Consider the following 23,303-nt stretch of genomic DNA (forward strand, 5'->3'; position numbering starts at 1 on the left):
CATATACCACTTCTTACATCTATAATTTGTTAATATGCCTTTAGCCAACTGGAAGTAGAGTGCTTTCACCACCTGTCACAACCAACCCTCCGGGTCGTGTGGGCACCCACTCTAACACCTAAGTAGGAGAACCCTCATATCTTAATAGTTCAACATGCGGAAAATTTAAAGAAAACAGAGATAAATATAATAATATGATTTTAAAAAAAATAAATCTTTAGACACACTTTTAGTTAAAACTTGTAAAGTAATTTAACAACTCCCAAGGATCTAGTCTAAACAGGTACAAGAGCTACTAAGAGTACAACTGGATAAGATAAATAAAAGACACAGCTCTCACCATGCTGAAGGAAGAATAGAAGCTGCTGGAGAATTTCTTCGTCTTCACCTAATGAAACATCACCAACCTGCATCTAGACTATGTCAAAAGACATAGCAAGAGTAGTATCAGTACAAATACACGTACTGGTAGGCATCATCGGTCAACCCGACTCCAACCGCATAATATAAGAAATCAACTAGTAAAGATCATGAATTAAACCACTCGCTTCTTCACCTTTACCCTCTCTTAAAATACCTCCAAATTACACTAGCACTCTAACTATTAACCACCTTCCAATCAACCTACTTACTAGGTACTTGATCATAGCCTAACCATTCTAACACGTAGAAAAACATTCTGAAATACGACTATATGCATTCCAACTAATCGCTCGCTTCATACCCTTACTTCCTCGTCACAACATATACCCAGTAAGTGCAACATATATAAGTCAATACAACCATATACTCACAAGCGCATATCGAGCATATACAACATCAACAACAGTTACAAACAACCTCACGTTTCTCAGGTCACACAATTATACCACATCATTGGTCCTCTCATGGAACCCAAACCCAAACAGTTAGTGTGCCGGACGTGGCAACCAATCCCAGTTAGTTATGCCGGAATATGGCAACCGATCCCATAGTTATGCCGGAACGTAGCAACCAATCCAAGTTAGTTATGCCAGAACGCGACAACCAATCCATTCAACACACCACGATCACAACCATAAGTACATCCTCAAGATCATACATTTAATTTATGAATTCATAAAAATCATAATTCGTTCATCTCATTTACAACAAGTGTGATCAACAATGCATCATTCATATACATACATGTATCATAATGAAGCAAGAACAAACATACATCACACAATCATAAAATTCCAACCATCACCTAAGAATTACTTATCAATCCCTATCATCTATGCATTAATTTGACCATACTTAGCCCTAGTTCATCATCTAAGGGCTCTTTCTAGGGTTTAATCACAATTCATCATAAATCCTAAATTCAATCACTCCAATTTATGATATAGTATACATTCATAATTCTAGTTCCATTTATGATTTCATATCCTTATTCTTGAAACAATTCTATCCGAGATAGCAATTCTACAATCCCTAACAAGTCATCAATTCCTCTTCTTAAGACATAAACCCAATTGCTTGATTTCTAGAAATTGCTTGTGGAATTCACTTGGTGCACGAAGGTCTACACATTAACCCTACCATTGATTTACATATATTACGTAGTAAGCATAAATTTAAACTACTCAATTCATAAAACCTAGCCTATCTGGGCGCCAAGCAGCTGCACGGAGTTTTTAACTTTGATTCCTGTTTTTCGGGCTTTGTGACGGTGATTTTGGCCAAGAATCCGCAAGATATCACCATCTTCACGCTAGAAATCTCTCTCCCTTCTTCCCAAGCTCAGAGCAACTTTTCTGAGGTTTATATGGTGTTTTACGACTTATTTAGGTATTTTAGAAAGATGGAGAAAATAAGATTTCTTGCAATTTACGTTCTGCCTCGCCTATCCCGCTCTGGCACCGCCGCCCTAGCGGCATCTGGCTCGCTATGGCGGGACAAGGGCCCAGATTTTTCTCGAATTTGCTTTTCCTAAATAACGACGGTTTCTAGTCGTTACACCACCCCTCTCTCAATTTCTTTTGGTTTTGTACTGTCTGCCATAGTCATTCTGATCCAACAAAAACTCTTTAGCAAGTTTGAGTTCACGTATATAAACCAAAAGTGGAATCCTAATTTGTTTATGATTTGATATTTGGTATTTATTTAATTTCTGTCTAGTTAAATTTTGTTTATCCTAGTTCATATTGAAATATGTTTTTTCAGTTCTAGTTTAATTTAATTTTTTAATATTATATAATTATAGGTGTCAGTGTTACATATTTTCGTATAGTGACATTGAGTTATTGGGTACCCTCAAGACAAGTTGCAAAATGTAGCAGTTAAGAATCAAAAGTACTTCAAAATTACATTTAGGTGTTGGATATCCTATATTCTAGGATTGATGTATATTCACATGCAACTTGCAATATTTTCTTTTCCAGGGTAATACTTATAACACAACACAAATATGTATGAAGCTCTTAACCAAGTATTATTTTAAGTAATAAAAATTGTATATGACAATGTATTTTTCATTCTTAATTAACATAAATAAAGTGAGCGCATCATATTTTCGTGCAGTGATATTGAGTGATTGGTACCCTCAAGACAAGTTGCAAAAAGTAGTAGTTAAAAATTGAAAGTACATCAAAAATACATTTAGGTGTTGGATATCCTATATTTGAGGATTGGTGATGCATGTGGATTTATATCAATCATAAACAAGGATGGTAATATAAACAGTGGGTTGGCAAATGTAAATTGTTTCACTCAAATGGGTGGGTAATACTTGTAACGCAACACACAAATATATGAAGCTCTTAATCAAGTATTATTTTAAGTAATAACAATGGGAAACTTACATATATATACTATAATAATTTTTTTTTTTTTACCATTTATAGTAATATCATTTTTTTCACTTGATCACTTTTAATAAATTTATAATACAATTTTAATACATATTACAAAGAACAATTTATTATTCACATATAATACAAGTTTTATTGATGTATAATACATTTATCACACATTTTAATACACTTATAACACAATGTGTCAATTTCTTACCAAACAAACATAATATATTTTTAAAAAATAGTTATAATACATATATATTGCATACATAATTTACTTTTAATACATATTGCAGATTTAACATAATATTGCTATGTATTGCTATAAACGGTAATAAATAAAAAGTATCGCTAAAATCAGTAATTATTTATTAAAAGGTATCCATCCAAATAATTTTTCCAATAACAATTGTATATAACAATGTATTTTTCATTCTTAATCAACATAAAAAAAGTGAGTGCATCATATTTTCGTGCAATGACATTGAATTATTGGTACCCTCAAGACAAGATGCAAAAAGTAGTAGTTAAAAATAGGAATTCAAAATTACATTTAGGTGTTGGATATTCTATATTTTAGGATTGATGTATGTTCACATGCAATTTGCAATATTTTCTTTTTCTACATGTGAATTTATATCAATCATAAACAAGAATGGTAAAATAAACGATGAATTGACAAATGGAAGTTGTTTCACTCAAATGGATGGGTAATACGTGTAACACAACACAAATATGTATGAAGCTCTTAATGAAGTATTATTTTAAGTAATAACAATTGTATACGACAATATATTTTTCATTTCTTAATTAACATAAATAAAGTGAGCACAAATGATGCATATACACGATACTATTTCGTTGAACTTAGAAATAATGTCTATTTATTATTGCTATACTAAAACTAGATCTTGCGTTGATTGTTTTTTTTTTATCAAAGCAAGATTTAGTACACATTTGGATGTAAATTTGATTGAAATTTTTTTAAAAAGAAGGAATTTTGAAGTTGTAAAATAATATTTGAGAATTGAAGTTATGTTTGGATAAATCAATTTTAAAAGTTGAAGCATAAAAAATCATCTTCTAAAAAAGTCAATTCAATATATATTTAATTTTTTTTAAAAGAAAAACTATTTTTATGGTCTAATCTAGTAATAGTTGATTAATCATACAAAAAATAACCATGTACGAATACAAAAAGTTACGTACATTATTTAACGGTGAAGAGATATCGCAAGTCAAGAGTTCTAATTTATACGCCGTTAACATTTACGAAAAAACGGAAAAAAGGAAAGAAGAAAGACGGTGACGGTGACGGTGACGGTGACGGTGACGGTGGACGCTGAAGTTCACCGTTCCTGCAGATCGATTTCTTTTTCGCCCTTCCCAAATCATTTCTTTTTTATTGCTCCGCTTCCAAGGTGTGGTATTTCCAAACTTCAATCAATCCAATTTTCAATAATTTTTTGTAACTTTCTGAATCGGCAATTATTGAATGATGGGATCTGATTGACACAGAAACAATTTTTTTTTTTTGGAACAAATTGATGTTATATGGATGTTGTTTATTGAAATTGAAATTCCTAGGATTTTGACAATGTATGATTCATTGGATAGGATGAAGGAGCTTGCCATGTGATTTGAGCTTTGGATCGAGTCAAAAAGATGGCGTGGTTTGGTGGAAAACTTGATTTGGCGAACTTGGATCTTGCTGGTGCCGTGAATAAGCTCAGTGAGAGTGTCAAAAACATCGAAAAGAATTTCGACACAGCACTTGGTCTCGAGGAGAAATCTGAGTCTAGTAGCAATGAAGGTATCTTTTAGATCGTTATACTTTCTCGAAATTTTATCTCATACGTTTATGTTAATCCTCAACATTAGTTGGGTTCAGCATGTCTGGACCAGCTTTGCTATCCGACTAATTCCACGAGATACGTGCCATCTCCCACTGGATACAGATGCATATTTATTCCACTCTATTTATGAAAATTAGGATTCTTTAAAACTAGAGTTTGTTTAAATTTACTTGGTGAATACCTGGTCCTAATGTAAGTGTAACCTCAAGCAGATCATAGATCCTGGAAAGAATTTCATAGTACTTATTGCCTCTATAGCATTCTTGTATACGTTACCTAAGGTCTGTGTACAATGGCGTGCTTGATGATTTAGAAGCTGCCTAAGATCTCTCAGACTATTATGACTTTTCTAATACTGCCCTTAGTATTTGGTTACTGCCCTTGTGAAAGTTGAATCTGGTAAGGCCAAGAATGAAATGCATATTTTAGTATGTTTGAACTTCTTATTGCCTGCGTGTTTGGGAATCAGTAGTCTTTAACTCCTAACAAATCTCGTGTCTGCTAGAAACACTGATTAATAAATGATGGTGAGATTACACAGTTCAAGTCTTGCAATATCCGAATATGTGAATGGTTCAGTGTAAAGTTGGTCCAATGCTTTCAACCCATATTTGACCTGCCAATTAACCATAACTGACTCATTTTTGTACTGTTTTAAAATAGGTTCATATTTACCCATTTTTAGTATCACTCACCCAACCCATTCAAATAAGGGCAGGTTGGTGACAAATGGGTTCATTTTGCCAGCACTAATTAGGAGTAAGCTCTGATGTGAGAGTAACAACGTCATGTCAGAGTAGGTTTGGGTGCCAACCATAGATCTTGGATTGCAAGACTAAGATAAGAGGTAATTACTGGCCTCTCGGAGCTCCAACAACAAGAAATTCAGATATGAGCGAATGAGATTATATATGGGGACAATATGGAAGTATCAGGCCATTAGTTGTCTGGGGTGATCTCAATAATAAAGTGGTGATGTGAAATCTCAATACTGTATTAACGATTGAATTGAGCTCCACAGTTTAGGAATTGTGGATGTCCTCAAAAAGTTGTGACAAACCTATTAATACATAGAGAAACTTTGGAAGACATTGGTTATCACATAGGGGTTATTTGGTAGATTGTATAAGAACAATTTTGAATAGGGTGTATTAGTAATGCTGCCATTAGTAATGTTGATATTAGTTATGTTGAGATTATTTCTTATGCAGTGTTTGGTTTGGTGTTATAAAAATAACATGCATTGCATATTTCTAAAATAAATTATTTACTTACAAAAATATCCTGCCCAAACACAATGGAAAGGATGTCGAAAAGGTTTGGAGGGGCAATTGTGTCTTTACCCATGCTAATGCATACATTAGAATCCCTTGCATTGCTAATACAATGGTTTCCCATGTATTATTATGCATAGCATAATACCAAATAGAGTGTATAATTAATGCATTAGTTATACATAAGTTGAAAAAGTGTACCAAATAAGGTATTAATAATACATTAAGCTAAGTGCATGCATTGTTTTTTCTAATGCATCTTACCAAACGACCCTATAGAGTCATAGACAATCTCTTGCATGGCGGAGAGTGCAATAGCTTGGGAATGGAGCGACACGTTCTACCTTTGATGTTAGAAGGTTCCAAGTATATGTATGGCATAAACTGATGACATCTGTTAGTTACTTACACACTCAGACACTTGCACATTGTTAAAAAAAAAACACTCAGACACTTGCGCATGTACACACATGTATTTGTATTCATGTATATTTGTGTGTGTGTTCCAACACCTTCATAAACTGATTTGAATGTCCTCCAAAAATGTTAACCAAATGTTGAATTTCTTTGCTGCTTGTCTTGCCACGTTCCATGCATTCATTTAAGCCTACTTAAGTATATTAGGTTGATGCATTTCTTAGGAAAGTCAAATTTCAGAGCTGACTGATTTATTTCAATGCTTCTCTATTTTCTTGTGGGCAATGCTTCGATTGCACACCAGCTTCAGGATTATGGCCTTCAACCACGGATAGGAGGGCCTTATTTGATCCTGTCATGTCTTTTATGGGGCAAAAAAGTGAGGATACTGCTGAAGAATCTGTAGAGAAAGCTGAGTCGTCAAAGCCCACTTTGCCCACAAGGGAAGTAGGTGAAGATTCAGCTGAGACTACAACTCGACGTGATGTGGTTCCTAAAGAACCAAAAGAAGAAACAAGGGACATTATTGAAGAAACTAAATCGGTTCAAGAACCTATTGAAGAAGCAAAGGATGTTGATGCGAAACCAAATCAAATGATATCTGCTGAAGAAGAAACTGAGGAGGCAAGAGCTGTTGATGTCAAACTGGACTCTGCTATGGAAACAAGTTTTGATCGGGAGGAACAAAGAAGTGTTACTGGACCAGATGAAAGAAAAGCTGAAATTAATTCACTGGCAGAAGCATCGAAGGTCAATGAGCATGATCAGGAAACATCTCCAGGAATCCTCCAAAAGAATATTCCAGAGCGAGAATCATCTGAAAACCTCGAGTTGGTTGCTTCCCAATCATCAAATGCTTTATCTCAAACTGAAGTTGGTATCCCGCTGCTTGTTGATTCACAGGAAAATACCGGTAATGATGGGGACCAGAAGAAAGAAGTCACTGAGGAATCTCCTCCTGTTCAATCACAGGATGCATCAAATTACCCTGCAGACAGGGAACAGAAGAAAGAAGTCACCGTGGAATCTCCTTCAGCTGAATCACGGGATGCATCAAGTGACCGAGCAGATAGTGGAAGACCTTCTGTTTCAGATTCTGTAACTGCCAGTGAAGGTGAAAGTTCTGAAGAGCATTCTAACAGGAGCTTTCTTGGTGACCAGCACACAGATGAAGGTCTGAAGAGGCTATCTGATACGATTATGCCTGAAAATGAGTTGGTTAGTAGACCTGTTGAGGCTACCCAGCGAGGAAATGATCATGAGACTGGTGTGAAAGAACGGTTGAGCTCCGGAAGCAACTCTTCAGATGTTACCAATTCAGTGGTTGAACTGGAGAAGCTGAAAAAGGAAATGAAAATGATGGAAACTGCATTACAAGGAGCTGCTAGACAAGCTCAGGTATGTCCATATGCTATTTTAATGGAAATTTATTCACCTGCTCCTCAGCATCAGCGAAAACACAGGATAAAATGTTGAACCCAGCAGGGAAATATCAAGTTTCTGAATCTACTGACGTTACTTGAGAATATGAATCTTTTGTTGTATGCACCTAAAGTAGGCGAGTCCAATAATTCACGTTGTATGACCTAAGATTAGCTGAATCCCACTCATCTTCAACTATTTCTCCCAACTTGTGAGGTCATGGATAAAACTTGCTTCAATGAGTTGATTTTGACTAAAAGTAGCTTCAATTAAAAGTCTTGATTTGAACCTTGTGTGTGTGTCATCGACACATTCCATTGATGTTTTCTTGTACTTGTCAAATGACATAGTTTACCTTCTTGAGGTCTCAAATGTCTGAACACATGGATATTTTTTCCATAGTCCGTGGATCCTTTCTGAACTTGTGGAATCCATTGACAAGGATGTTGGTATACGCCTAAGATGAGGCTTAGAGGGAAGCTTAGACCGTGTACCTTCATACGTTCAATTGCAATTATCCCTTTATTATTATGCAGGAAAATTATTCCAAAGCTAATAAATATATTAATGATTTTGGGTGATTGGAACTAATTTCTCCCATTATGTATGAACTTCTCAATATCCAAACTTCCTGTTATGCCACATACTTGGAAAAAAATTTAGTTGGTGTGTTAGACCCCTGATTTTCAGTTCTTGTTTATAAAATGATGAACACTCAACAAGATGACATGCCATTGTTTTTCCTCAGGCTAAAGCTGATGAAATTGCGAAGTTGATGAATGAGAACGAGCAATTGAAGGCTGTTACTGAGGATCTGAGAGTAAGTTCTCATCATTTTAAAGTTCCTTTCGAGGCTATTAACTCAATTTGTTGCTGTCCGCTAGTTTTTCAAATGGCATGAGTCAAAGACATACTATAATTCCCATTGTTCAAGGATGAATTAACCATTTCATAAATTTGATTTCTATCATTTTTCTAGTGTTGTTTTTCTGCTTGTTATTGGATAATATTTCTTTCTCTTTTGCCCTTGCTTGCAATTTTCTTCTAGATAAGTTAATCTTGCATGTGAGCCAGGTATTGTGTAAGCTTCTGTGCTTACTGGTCGAGTCATGTTAACTACCAGCTAGTTTGGTAAGCACTTTTTAATGAACATCATCAATAATCAGACTTCTCTAGACTAGATGTGTGTAGATCAGGAAGAATTGCTTCTGTTGCATAATGTCACATGACTCTCATCATTGATGATTTTGATGAAATTGCTTTCACATCAATACAACAACAACAACAACAACATACCCAGTGAAATCCCACTAGGTGGGGTCTGGGGAGGGTAGAGTGTACGCAGACCTTGCCACTACCTCGTGCGAGGTAGAGAGGCTGTTTCCGAAAGACCCTCAACTCAAGTACATCGAATCCAAGTAAAAGGCGAGGGAAACAGTGTATAAACATACCATCCAATACGAAAGATAGTATACAATCAACAAAGGAAGACAGTAACATCAATAAACAATGAGAGAAGTGAAACGCATTAACAACATAAGGCCATAGGTATCACAGACAAGAACTGCAAGTGCAAGACTAGGACTACTACACACGCTAACAACCCCTACCCTTGCAAGGAGAGACAACACGCTAGCCCTACTAACCTTCAACCTTAATACGCGACCTCCACTCCTTCCTATCTAGAGTCATGCTTTCACATCAATACACGTTGCATTTTCTCTTAGACAAATTTGTTAGATGACTTGTCCTTCGTATGCTCTTCTATTCTCTCAAAACTGCTAGTTTCCTGTATCAATTTAAGTACAGAAAGTTTTGGCGACAATTATCCCTGCCAAGCAATTATTCTGTTGTTCATTTTATCTTCCTTTAGTATTAATATCATATGTGTAATTGGGTCTTTATTGCTGCTGGGTGGGATCAGCTTAGCACGTGCCAATGGATGTGTGTTTTGTAATGGATAATGGATCGAAACTTTAATTAAATCTTTTGTTAATTTTATTTAAACTGGGTGAGTTCCAATGCAGTTTCTAAAACTTTTTTCTAATTCCCCATCCCCACAGCTTTCCTCTTATGTGTACGTTAGGTTCATCTTTCATCCCTCAAAATTCCATGCTATGTGAAACTCCACCAAAATTATATCTCTTGCTTACACACTAATTTTTACAGAGGAAGTCCAGTGATGCAGAGATTGAATCTCTGCGAGAAGAGTACCATCAAAAAGTTTCTGCTCTTGAGAGAAAGGTATGAATGTGTTCACATGAATGTTTCAGCTTTAACTTCCATTGCTAAGTGCTTGCTTTATGGCTTGATCATCAGCCTTGTCACATCACAGCAGTAACATGAATTCTTGAAAGACAGTTTGTTTGAACTTTCGCATTGTTGCGTAGTTTTTCTACTTCATTTAGGCATCAGTAAAATGTGCAGCTTCATCTTTTATGCCTATAACTTCATATTTTATGCTTGCTGGTTCTGTATAATGCTTTTGTGTTTCTTAGACTTTTAGTTTTTCAATGGTTCTATTAGACTCTAAGGATGCAGGATTATCTTGCTGATCTGTAATGGATCGAACCCCTTTAGTGCCAATAAGACCTCATTAACTACATATATGAATTGGGACGGGGAGCTTGGACCCTCGAAAATCCGCATACTTCCACAGGAGAACATTCTTTGGAGAAACTCCATGCCCTTCTTTTAGAGTTCTTGCTCTTGTAAAAAAAAAGTAGAAGCATCTTTTTTATGCTGCACAGACATGATATTGGAAGAAGAAGTGAAACATTCTGTGTTGGCTGGTAATATTCCATCTTTTCCAAGTTAATTGATAATTTTGAAGAAATTGCACCATCCTTCCGAATCTCTATTTACTGCTGAAACCTCATGTCTACTTTCTAGAATTGCAGTTCCCCAGTTATTTTTTTAAAAGAAAATCCTCCTTTACTATCAAGTTTAATCTTTGTCCATGGCAAGCTTGATGGCATCATTGTTATTTGTTCTTTTAATATAACTCGAGGACTGATTAGCATTTCTGTTTGCTATTAGATAGTTCTTTTTTTGAATGCTATGCACTGTTTTCCTTATCTTATTTTATTTTTGAGATAAGGGTAAGTGTGTGTTCACAAAAGTCTCATCATCAAATAATGATGAGCATAGGTCACTTACAATCTCATCAGAGCATAACAAAACCTACCCCTAGGGAGATTACAAGTTGCCTATGAAATCAACAAAAAGTTCTATATCCCCCTTCATATCTTGGTTACACCATAACTAAGGCAATTCATCCTTATCTTCTCTATGTTGTTACTCTTGTCCTCAAAACATCTAGCATTCCTTTCTTTCCATAAAGTCCACCAAATGCAAGTTGGTATTAACTCCCACCTGTCTTCAGTAGAATGTCTTCTTCCTATCTCCTTCCAGCTGTCTAGCACACCCTTAGTGGTCTGTGGAGTTACCCAGCATACACCAAGGATGCAGAAAAACATGTTCCATAGGTTGGTAGCTACCTTGCAGTGGAGGAACAAATGTCCATTGACTTCTGCATCTTGATCACACATAAAGCATCTTGAACAAATCTGTCTTCCTTTTTTCTGAAGCACTTCATGTGTTAGACATGCCCTTCTACACACCAACCAAGCAAAACATGATACCTTTAGAGGTATTTTTATCTTCCAAATTAGTCTCCAAGGCCAGATTCTATTTCTTCTTTGACCAACATTGCTACTCCAGTAGCAAGACTTCACTGTGACACTCCTTTCCTCTGTAATTTCCATATAGGCTTGTCAGGCTCATTGGAGGTGCCTGGGAAGGTATTTAGGATCTGAAATAGAGCAGTGATTCTCTCGATCTCCCAATCATTGAGGGCTCTTCTAAACAAGAAATTTCATCTGTGAGTGCTCCACATCTGAGAAATTGTGTCCTTGTTCTGCTGGCTGAGTATAACCAAATCTGGAAATAGAGTTGCAAGGCATTCTTCTACAATTAGTTGTTATGTTTCCCTCATTTCCTTATTTCCTTTTTCAAACCACTTTGAAATGCTTTACTTGAGCCGAGGTCTATTAGAAACAAACTCTCTTATCTCCACGAGGTAGGGGTAAGGTTTACGTACACCCGTCTCTAGATCCCACATCCACCCCTCTCTAGATCCCACCTCTACTGGTGGGATTACATTCACTGGGTTTGTTGTTGTCGTATTAAAAGGGGAAAATGGAATGCATCTTAACATTTTAGTAAATGTGTTGCTAATGATATTTTTTTATACTCATTTATTTCAGGTTTATGCTCTCACCAAAGAAAGGGATACACTTCGCAGGGAACATAATAAGAAGAGTGATGCTGCAGCTCTTCTCAAAGAGAAGGATGAGATAATTACTCAAGTAATGGCTGAAGGTACGACAAACTCAAACTCTGGCCCTGAATGTGATTTTAATACATTACACTGTCATTTTGCCTTTGTTTCACGTGAAGCTTTCATACTATATGTGGCATATAAGATAATTATACAGTTAAGAACAAGGTACATTTTCATTAATCTTAGGTGGTATCTTTGTTTCTAACTAGACGAAAACTTAGATATCATACTTGTGGTAGAGCGTCGGTCATACTTGCTGATCAACCAAAAGAGGGGCAGGTCATACCTGCGGCAACTATGTATGTATAGGTGGCAAATGGGGGGGTTGGACTGAATTTGGGCGCGTCAAAATAGGCTGAGTTAATAAATAGTGGGTTATTGACCCGCCCAAAGTTACTTGGGCTGAAATGGGCAAAAATGCGGGTTATAACCCAACTTGCCCAACTCTTATTAAGTTTTTATTGCTTTATTTTTGTTCTTTTTAATTTTTTAATACCTTATAAAATTATTGTTTTTCTTTTTTATGACTATATTAATATAATATATCAAATAAAATAAAATGTCCTTTCAAAAATATTTTGACAAGATTTCCAATGGATCAATTTGGGCAAGACATCAGTCCAAACTTTGATGGGCTGAAATGAGCTGAGCTAATAAATGAGCGGGTCAATAATTTTGCCATCTCTATATGTATGTAGGGTCAAACAAAGGTTTGAAACAGGAAGAAGGCTCAATGGTGATGCTGTAAGAAGTTGATGCAGTGTATTAGGAATTAGGATTGAGAAATAATCATTTTACATAATCTTGCTACATTTGCACACTTACATGTAGTGAATGGGTTGATAGTTTTGTTAGTATTTGATTGCCTTTTGAATTCTATAGTGATGTCTGATGATGCAATTTAAGACTTCCCAATATTGAATCTATAACAGTTCATTTGTGTGTTTTTGCATTTCTTTCTGAAAGTTATGATCTATAGATGACTCTTGCAATTATACTCTAATGACACCGTCTCTATTATTGATGTGTTAGACTCAATTTAGACGTAGAGAAGTGAAATCAGGAGTACACTTGTATATAAGGTTACAATACGACCCATGTACTGTTTTGTGATATAATACAAAGTTACCAAGTTCAAAAAAAAAAAGATGCCTCTTGCAATTGTTGTTTTGTTTATTTAGGCTTGTAGGTTGGTGGCATCTTTAAAGAGCACAGGACTACAAGCCACCTTAGACATTGTTATGCCACATCGAATTATCTCATAAGGTAGTACTAGAGGTGTAAAGTGATTTGGAACAGTTGAAGAGTGCAGGTAGAGAAAGAAAGAGATAGTAGGCAATGTATTTCTTGGCACTCTGGTTAACTAAATTAAGGTTACTTGGAGAGGGTAGGACACTGGGCCAATACTAGACCTCGGGGTTCACCCGTCCTTAGTTAACCATGACCGTTGAAGGTGCATGCTAAAAAAGGGATGTGTAAAGACCTAAAACCACATGGAAAGAAATTGTCTCAAAAGGTGTACAATCTCGTGGAGCTTATGCAAGTTTGGCGAAGAATAAAGCCCAACACAGAAAAAGATCCATATGGGTGATACCAATTAGCTAAGATTGAGGCTTGGCCATGTTGGTAATTCTACATTAGGTTCTGCGTGTGATAGTCTTTTTAATCTTGTTAGAAGTTTGTATGTTGGTAGAAAGATTTCTAATGCTCGAGAACCTAACCTTGAATACTTGAATGAAACGGGCTCAAATTGATAGCCAGAATTCGTATTGCCAACGACAACTAGCTTGGGACTGAGTCATAGTAATAGTAGCTTAGTATTTTGTTTCCACTTACAGGCTTAAAGATTCTGATACATGTATTAGAAATATAAATTCCATGTCTTCATGTCATACTTGTATCTTACATGATACTGCTCGATGGTAGATATGATACATAGTAGCTTGCTTGACAGCTTAGATGTCTGGTGGTTGGAAATGACTGCATAATCACTTAATTAGGAAAAGGCCACTGCCTAATAAGTTCATTGTAGTTGATGGCACTACTTTTTTTTCTTTTTGATAAGGTAGGTAGTCAACTGTGCTACATTAGCTATTTGGGTTTTATGAGTCCCCCCTTTGTGTCCTGGATCTTATCAGCCATGAGCAGTGACCATTGCATGGGTTTCAACTTTCAAGAATTTACACCTATAGCTGCATCAAGCATTATAAAGCTCTTTAACTACAGGGTTATGTAGGCTCAGAGGGATTCCATCAAACTCCAATGTTATTTCATTAGGAAAATAAATTCAAGATGGGTCAAAATGTCTATTTCAGTGTGGTCTGATGATTGGACAATCTGAAAAGTAGTCATGTCCTAAAGTATGAGTTCTATGGAAGAACTCAAGTTTGTGCATGCTGGAAGTTACATCATATCAGAACTTTTGTGAGGAACTTCATACTATTTTGTGCTGCTGTGACTGAACCTTTGGCTAGAGTGTCTTTTTCTTTTTATTGGTAACCTTTGACTTGAGTCTCTTTACACAGTTTAGTCCCTGGTTGACATGTATATCAGACTATTTGGAGAAATATCTATATTCTCTTTAAGTTTGTATAAGCTCTATATTCAATAAGATACATATTTTGGGCTCTTTTTATGCCATTTCAATGTCTAAAACCTAGTGTTTCTCCAGGTGAGCAGCTTTCTAAAAAGCAGGCTGCCCAAGAAGCCCAGATGAGAAAGTTAAGGGCACAGGTGTGGAATCAGGCATACTCATTATTCCATTTCAGAAAGCATATTTATAAGTTTTAACAAATCTTCCATTTGTTTTGAAAGTTAGATCAGAGAGCTTGAAGAAGAGAAGAAAGGATTACATACCAAGCTTGAGGTCAGTCATTTCTAATTGATGCAATAACCTGATTGTAGATATTGTGAGGGGTGACAAGAGGTGCCTGGAATACTTTCAACTCTCTCCTATTATGGTTAATGTGGTTTTTTTTTTTATGTTAAAATGTCGACTTCCTTGTTTCCATTTTCACGAAAATATTATTCTCCGAGTTTTCAGCTATAAGTTGCTCTTGGTTTTAGCATGCCTACTATAATAATTTGGGAGTAGAAATTTTCTAAAACTAATCCTAGCTGCAGTTGAAGTTCATCTGAGAAGGGGAGAAGTGTTCAAAATCTGTTTGGTGTGAAGCAAAATATTTGTGGAAGATAAATCACTTTTGGGGTTTTGTTGACAAATAATATTTTCCATCAAAAGTGGGAAACCGTCTTCTGTTACATATGTATGGAAGTTATTTTCGTAACAGTTACCACAACTTCTAACTTCATATCACTGCTCTGACAAACATTTAGACATTATAATAAATCTTTATACTTAAAAAATTTCATCAACATACTATCCAATTTGCTAACATTATTATTAACTCTTTGATAAATGTCTTTTTTTTTTAGAAACTATATTCTACGCACCAATGAACCACCGGGAAGCATTTTTCATAGAAGATATTTATCAGAAAATGACTTTATCTACATTATACCAAACACATTTAATATTTTTTGATAGTTCTGCTTGAATAACTTGAGTCCCCTTTAGAAAGATATTCTTTTCACCTGGTCTTTGTTTTAAGTGAGGTATCCTTTTGTCTTGGAAGTTGCCTTTTTGCTGACCGCTTGAGTAGAATTAAGCAAGATGAGCACAACTTTTGAAGGAATACCCTTGAGGAAATTTGGGTAACTTGTAATTTTGCTGCAATGTTCCCTCATTGGGTTCTTGAGTTGTTAAAGGAACTTTAGAGTTTGTAAAGAAATGAATCTTGGGTAGTGTGGAAGGAGAGGAATAGTAGGAATTTTGAAGATATATCCAATTCCATTCACAGGGTTAAATGGAATTGCACTGTATCTCTATATTTTTGGTGTAAAGAGATATGATTAGAGGATTCAGATCAACTTTTACAATTCTTAGGATCCTTGTAAGTATTATGCTTTGTGTTCTTTTCTGATATTCTAAAGGTCCCCGGCATATCCTTAATGCTGAAGAATACAATGTTACCAATTCTAAAAAAAAAGAAGAAAAGAATCTTGGGGCTAACTCAATCCCGAATATTAGCTTAAGAGGGACAGATTACCCAAGACCATATAAGGAGACAACCCATCCCTTTTTCATCCAAGGTGGGACTCGTCAACACCCCACCTCACGCCCAGGAGTGGACATCTGGATCATGGACAATTTAATAAGGGACCGAATATCGGGAAACAAGAATTGGGATGGTCTGATACCATGTAAGAAATGGATCTTGAGCTTAACTCAACCCCAAAAGCTAGCTCAAGTGGGGAGGGTTGCCCAAGACCAGATAAGGAGAGATTCTTCAAGAGAGCTGTTTGTATTTTTACTTCAATGTACNNAAAAAAAAAAAAAAAAAATCTTGGGGCTAACTCAATCCCGAATATTAGCTTAAGAGGGACAAATTACCCAAGACCATATAAGGAGACAACCCATCCCTTTTTCACCCGAGGTGGGACTCGTCAACACCCCATCTCACGCCCAGGAGTGGACATCTGGATCATGGACAATTTAATAAGGGGCCGAATAAACAAGAATTGGGATGGTCTGATACCATGTAAGAAATGGATCTTGAGCTTAACTCAACCCCAAAAGCTAGCTCAAGTGGGGAGGGTTGCCCAAGACCAGATAAGGAGAGATTCTTCAAGAGAGCTGTTTGTATTTTTACTTCAATGTACCCTCATTGGGTTCTTGAGTTGTTAAAAGAACTTTATAGCTCTTCTTAGACAGTTTGTAAAGTCTTGTTACTTCACATGTTTTTTTTTATGAAGTAAAGGTTTGTCACTTAACAAGTGTTTAGTTGCAAGTTGATTGCTTTACGTTTCTTATTTATTTTTTGTGGGATTATGGTATAAGTTATGATTTCAACTTACATGCTTATGCCTTTCCTAGGTTGAAGAGAACAAAGTAGAGAGTATAAAGAGGGACAAGGCAGCAACAGAAAAGTTGCTTCATGAAACAGTAGAAAAACATCAAGCAGAACTTGCAACTCAAAAAGAATACTATACTAATGCTTTAAATGCCGCAAAAGAAGCAGAAGCTTTATCTGAGGCACGGGCTAACAATGAAGCTAGAACTCAACTAGAGGGTCGTCTCAGAGAGGCTGAAGACCGTCAAGCAATGCTTGTTCAGGCACTTGAAGAATTAAGGCAAACACTTACCAGAACGGAGCAGCAGGTTTATATTCTTGAAATAGTGTCCTATCGTGGTTCGTCAATCTAATTTCCCAGGGCCTAACTTATTTTGTCACCTGCAGGCAGTTTTTAAAGAAGATATGCTGCGCAGAGAAATTGAGGACCTCCAGAAAAGATACCAAGTATAGCTTTCTTTTTTGCAACTTTTTCTGCTTGACTACTTAATTATGTTTCCTTTACATATACTTATTCTTCTGTGTTTAGGCCAGTGAACGTCGATGTGAGGAGTTGATAACACAAGTTCCCGAATCTACCAGACCTCTTCTCAGGCAGATAGAAGCCATGCAGGTTTTACTGCAGCTGAGATATTATTTTTCATATCCTATATATGGTCATGGTATACGGACCGCTCATTTAATGTCTATGTTTTATGCCTCTTCATTGATTACAGGAAACAAACTCCAGAAAGGCTGAAGCTTGGGCTGCTGTTGAGAGAACTTTGAATTCACGTCTTCAGGTCTTAAGAAAAACATATAGAAACTTTATTTATAGTTGAAACTCGAAGGGTTTCTTAATTTTACTTCGCAGGAAGCCGAGGCAAAAGCTGCAACTTCGGAGGAAAAGGAGCGATCTATTAATGAACGCCTTTCTCAAACCTTGTCCCGAATCAATGTTCTTGAGGCTCAGGTTCTTTCACCTATTCCTTTGACGTTGCTTCCATAGCTCTTCTCCCCAGGAATTTGCTTACAAATTTAGTATTGCAGATATCTTGTCTTAGAGCTGAGCAGACACAGCTAACAAGGTCCCTTGACAAAGAGAGACAGCGGGCCGCAGAGAATAGGCAAGAATATCTTGCTCTAAAGGAGGAAGCTGAGACTAACGAAGGTCGTGTGAATCAGCTTGAAGAGGAAATTAAAGAACTCAGAAGGAAACACAAGCAGGAATTACAAGAAACATTAACTCATCAGGAACTCCTGCGGCAGGTAACAATATTATGTTTTACTTTCCTATTAATTTGCTGTTTCAATGCCCTTTTAGCATCGATGATGCTTGTGGTTTTACATGCAGCATAATTTAAATATGGTCAAGATGCTTCAATTGAAGAATATGCAAATCTCCTTTTGTTGATTTACTCATTTTTTTATATATCAGCCAATGGTTGGCCTTCTTGGCTTTTGAATTAGTTTATTCTCTTTTAAGGTCTCAGATCTACTGAAATGGTCTTTTAGCATATACCTAATCAGTGGCAGTAAAGTTCCTGTCACCTGTACTTTTCCCCTACAATTGTCATTGTTCTCCTTTAATCTTGTCTTCAATAGCATCAAAATATAGACAGATAAGGAAAATTGTTTTTATATAAGCAAGGAGACAAGTTAAAATTGTATCATTTAGTGTGTCGGTTTGATTACCGACAGTCAGAGCAGCAGGTGTGAAGCTATTCATCCAGTATGGTAACTTTTTATATGATTCGACTCTATTTTTCTCCTATTCTGAAGTCTCTGCTTCTCAATCTTGATGGTGAGAGAAGAGAAATGTTATGTAGGATGGCAGTAGACGGGCCTTTACGGGCTTTATCACATAGGTATTGGTGGAATCTATCTAGACTGGATTAATACCTGGAGACAACATAGAGTTGCTTGCGACTTTGTTGTTAATGCTTTGATTTTATTAATGAGAAGTGCATGTCTGAGTCCGTTGTCACCAATATTTTACAGGAGTTGGAAAGGGAGAAAACTGCTCGTTTGGATCAAGAAAGGGCCGCTCGTTCTACTAATTATGTGCCTGATCAAAGCCCAATAATGAAGCAGAAATCTGGGATAGAAAATGGTAGTTAATACCAAATTTAGTTTTCAATATGATGCTTCATACATTTATGTTGTTGCTACTGTTCTCTTCTCCATCATGTTTAACATTCTCTATTATGTTTAACATGGTTGCTTCACTACTGTATTCCCCTTCCCATACTTGATTTTCTTATGCTTTACTTGAGCTGAGGGACTGTCGGAAACAACCTCTCTACCCTTACAAGGTAAGGTAGGGGTAAGGTTGCGTACACCACCCTCCCCAGACCCCACTAGTGGGATTACACCGAGTATGTTGTTGTTGTTGCTGCTGCTGCTGATGTTGTTTAACAATCACCTAGTTGCAGGAAGTTTGACACGCAGGCTTTCAAGTGCTAGCAGCTTGAGTAGTATGGAGGAAAGCTATTTTCTGCAAGCATCTTTGGACTCGTCTGACAATTTATCTGAGCGTAGAAATGCATTAGAGGGTAATATGAGTCCATACTTTATGAAGAACATGACGCCTGCATTTCGCCAGAAAGATGGGGAACTTGCTTCTTATATGTCTCGATTGGTATGGACTCCCTGACTGATTCTATTAAACCGTGTATCATCTGAACTCATTTTATAATTTTAAAGTATTAGTTGGCCTCTTTTCACTGTGTGGTGTTAAAGTTTATTCAGTGGTAGCTATCTTAGTAACGAACCATAGGAGCTAAAGCTTACAGTGCTCTGTTTTCATGCAGGACTATTTTTCCTTTCAACTAGTTTTTTCCATTTGACCTCCTAAAATTAACTTATTGATTCTTCCAGGCATCTATGGAAGCCATCCGTGACTCCCTTGCTGAGGAGTTGGTTAAAATGACTGCAGAGGTAAACTCTTTTTTCCAGATACTAAATTCTTTTTCTTTCTCCCTTAGAGCCTTCCCTTTGTGATGTCCCTTTTTTGGATGAGGAAATCATTATTAATAGAATGTCTTTTTTATTTGTTTAGTGTGAAAAGCTACGTTCAGAAGCTTCCATGCTGCCTGGCATCCGAGCAGAGCTAGATGCACTTAGGAGGAGACACTCGGCAGCTCTTGAATTGATGGGTGAACGTGATGAGGAGGTACAAACTGAGTTTTTCATGATTTTTCTCTGCCACAGCTATGCTTCTTGATGATCTCAGTTTTGGGTTTATAAGGGAACTTATCTTTGCTTCAATATTACTCATCAAAAAGCAACACCTTTATTTGGGAAATCATTATATCAGGAAGTGGGAACTCTGGAATTTTTTGAAATCCCTCAAAATGTGATATGATGTGTAAATCACGTATATGAACTGTATCAATCACCTCAACATAGTAAATTGTACATTTTTGGCCGAGTAATTTGTGCACATTCACCTTTCTACGTTTTTGAAAGGTCTGACTCCATTTTTAATTACTTCTCCTTTTATTTTGGATGATATGTGCAAATTGCCACCTAAAATATGACTTATGGTGAAAAGAAAAAGTTATACTTCCCTTACCTTTGCCTTTAAAGTTTTCTCTATTAGAGGTCTCGTTTTGCTCCAATTCCCTGGTGTACTAAAAAGATTAAGACTCAGTTGATGTAGGATCTTGTCGTCCTTTTTCTGTATCTTACTCGGTTCTGTTCTTTTTGTTGCATACATGGGTAATTTCCTTTATAATAAAGGTGTTCTTCTTTTAGATTTATATTGAATTATACCTTATAGAAAAAGATGTATATTAAATATCAATTCTGCAACTTATTTCAGTTTTTTCAAGTGCATGTTAGTGTGCAAACACAAACAATTACCTGATTTCCTTATGGGCATTGTAGCAATGAGTGAATTTACCTGTTGGAGATCATTCTTTCTTCATTCTAGTTAAATGTCTGTCATTTCAGTTTCATCATTCTTTGTGAAATTATTGCATCTTCTGAACCACGTTGTAAAGAATAGACATCTTTCTTTGTCAAAAAAAATAAAATAGACATCTTTCTTTTTCACTCAATTTTTTATTTTTTATAAAATACCTTTTTGCACCACCAAACTCCTTGAAATGTTGAAGTGCCCCCTTCTCCACGATCCACTCGTAGCATCTGCTGCCATATATGTTATTTTTACTCCATTATTGTTGACAGTGTACCTCATACACTCTCCAGGTGTTATATACTCTAGAAGTTCCTTTTTCTACTCCCTAGTAGACACGTTTGTATCTTTTCCTTTTCGCTCTTTCTCTATTTCTTGATTTGTGTTCTTCCTCCTCTAGCTAAGTGCAGCCCTCCATTGACAAACCAACACACTTAAGATATTGATGAATTCTTTAAACAATGGAGTATGATACAGATTATGGGCTTGGCTGATGTCGACTTGATCATCTTAAGTTAGGTTAATTGAATCATAATTTCTAGTTGTTCGATGTTATTCCATCGTACTTGAATTTGACACAAGACTTTGCAATAGTTGTTTGGCTTTACTGCCACGTGCAGTTGTCCAATCACGTTGGGATGCAACTGGTCAAGTGTCACTTATTTTTTTTAATTTATAGATCAACTGTCCATTTGAAATCTAATCTATGTCCACAATGAAGTATTGATCTTTCCCCATAGTGCTCTTTGAATTTCTTATTCACTGGACGTGTACTTGTGATAGTTGGAAGAACTTCGTGCTGATATTATTGATATGAAGGAGATGTACAGAGAACAAGTAAATTTGCTCGTGAATAAGGTATATTATGCTCAATTATTTAGTCCATTTCTTTCCTTTTGCGAGTCCTGGAAATCCATGTTTTACTCTCGATATGCTTGCAGATCCAGGTGCTTAGCTCATCACTGAGTGCCACCTGACAGCTGATTTGTTGATGAGCGTTTTTTTTCTGGTCTGTTTCATCATGGAGGGTGCTGCAGTGTATTTGGTGTATCACATTGATTTTGGACACGATAATTCTTATGTCACCGGTTTTATTATAAATCTATAGAGAAACTACCTTTTACAGAGGTTTGTTATTGTAATTTTAAAGTGAATTGTTGTATAGCATATTCTTTAAACAGTGGCGTATTATTGGCTTTCAGCTTTGATCCCCAGTTCAATTTTTGTTAATGAAATGGTTGGCTGTGCCTTGCTGGTTGCAGCTAACATGTTTTGTTCACGTGCTAGGAATTTACTCACCCTGACTAATGAACGTCTAATTTCCAGATTAAGTTTGAATTTGAAGAGTAAAAAAAAACATTACGTATATGTTTTTTAAAAATTTTTACAGTGATCTTTTGCTATGAATTCAAAGAAGAGAAATCAAACAAGAAGAAGTTTCACTGTTTCACACCCAGAACAAGAAGGGAATACACTTTTTATTTTTTACAAAACATTGAAAATATTGGAACTCCTTAAATTTGTCAATAAATTTTATTCAAACACTTAAATTATGATATGTTTTAAATGAATATTTTTGTACTACATGATAAATGTTCCAATTACACACTTCAGTCCAAATTTGAAAATACTCGTGTGTTATCGAGAGTTCATTAATTGAATTTTAAAATCATATATATATATATATATATATATATTAATTAATTAAAACATACTTAAGGTTTTATGGCTCCTTGAAATTAATGCGTGTAAAAAAATTATGTCTTAAATAAGTAACTTATTTATGCAATGAATATTTTTTTATATAGAAAAGTACATGATAATAAAAAATATATTTTATTACTATGTGTTTTGGTGGTCAAGAACATATTACAATTTAGGGCTACAAATAAAATTTACAAATTGTGTGACATATAAAGTATAGGAGTACTAGATTGACAACGATGAGGTGTCACATCATCATAGGAAGAGACCCGAAAAGCAGAAGAAAAAAAAAGAAAACGAAAAAGCAACAAGATTGGAGCAGGTGTCCGTCTCAGAGCTCTCGTAGTTTCTAGATGCTTTCGTGTCGTCATCACTGTGTTTCTCATTCCTTCCATGGAACCACTGCATATGCACTTGTTTGTTTGCTTACAAGTGAAAACACGTTAGCACCTTTTCTAAGATTTCTCCCTTCCCTTTTGCATTAACACTTTTTCCTAATTAATTCCTTCTAAAACTTCACTACCAATATGCAATAGCTAGTGCCTCACAAACCATCAGGAGGTAATTAACAAGTACTCACTCTGTCTTATATGTTAATGATGATACATAATTAAAGAATGAAATGCAAAAGATTCTACTTCTGTTTTCCATT

The 23,303-nt window shown here is 35.9% G+C and overlaps 1 protein-coding gene across 2 annotated transcripts; it reads left to right on the forward strand.

Moving 5' to 3' along the window:
• Window positions 1-4,141: 4,141 nt before the first annotated feature.
• On the forward strand, window positions 4,142-22,146 carry LOC125874785 (golgin candidate 5). Of its 2 annotated transcripts, none has more exons than XM_049555810.1 (20): window positions 4,142-4,240; window positions 4,437-4,632; window positions 6,671-7,764; window positions 8,537-8,608; window positions 9,958-10,032; window positions 12,057-12,171; window positions 14,805-14,866; window positions 14,952-14,999; window positions 17,070-17,354; window positions 17,434-17,493; window positions 17,576-17,659; window positions 17,763-17,828; window positions 17,900-17,998; window positions 18,076-18,294; window positions 19,027-19,138; window positions 19,455-19,666; window positions 19,906-19,965; window positions 20,087-20,200; window positions 21,731-21,805; window positions 21,889-22,146. In XM_049555810.1, exons 2-20 carry the CDS (start codon window positions 4,485-4,487, stop codon window positions 21,922-21,924), a joined length of 3,036 nt encoding a protein of 1,011 aa, XP_049411767.1. In that variant the 5' UTR covers window positions 4,142-4,240; window positions 4,437-4,484; the 3' UTR covers window positions 21,925-22,146. The 2 variants fall into 2 exon arrangements, with proteins under 2 accessions (XP_049411767.1, XP_049411768.1); XM_049555811.1 differs by having other exon boundaries at window positions 19,461-19,666.
• The last annotated feature ends 1,157 nt before the right edge of the window (window positions 22,147-23,303 follow it).

Source organism: Solanum stenotomum, chromosome 8 (assembly GCF_019186545.1).
Source record: "Solanum stenotomum isolate F172 chromosome 8, ASM1918654v1, whole genome shotgun sequence".
NCBI classification, from domain to species: Eukaryota; Viridiplantae; Streptophyta; class Magnoliopsida; order Solanales; family Solanaceae; genus Solanum; species Solanum stenotomum.

Excerpts from the sequence above, each read along its gene's own strand:
- LOC125874785 (XM_049555810.1), top strand. The coding sequence starts at position 4,485 with ATGGCGTGGTTTGGTGGAAAACTTGATTTGGCGAACTTGGATCTTGCT. Across the intron at positions 17,999-18,075 it reads TCAATGTTCTTGAGGCTCAG|ATATCTTGTCTTAGAGCTGA; the intron begins GTTCTTTCACCT and ends TTAGTATTGCAG. Across the intron at positions 21,806-21,888 it reads TAAATTTGCTCGTGAATAAG|ATCCAGGTGCTTAGCTCATC; the intron begins GTATATTATGCT and ends ATATGCTTGCAG.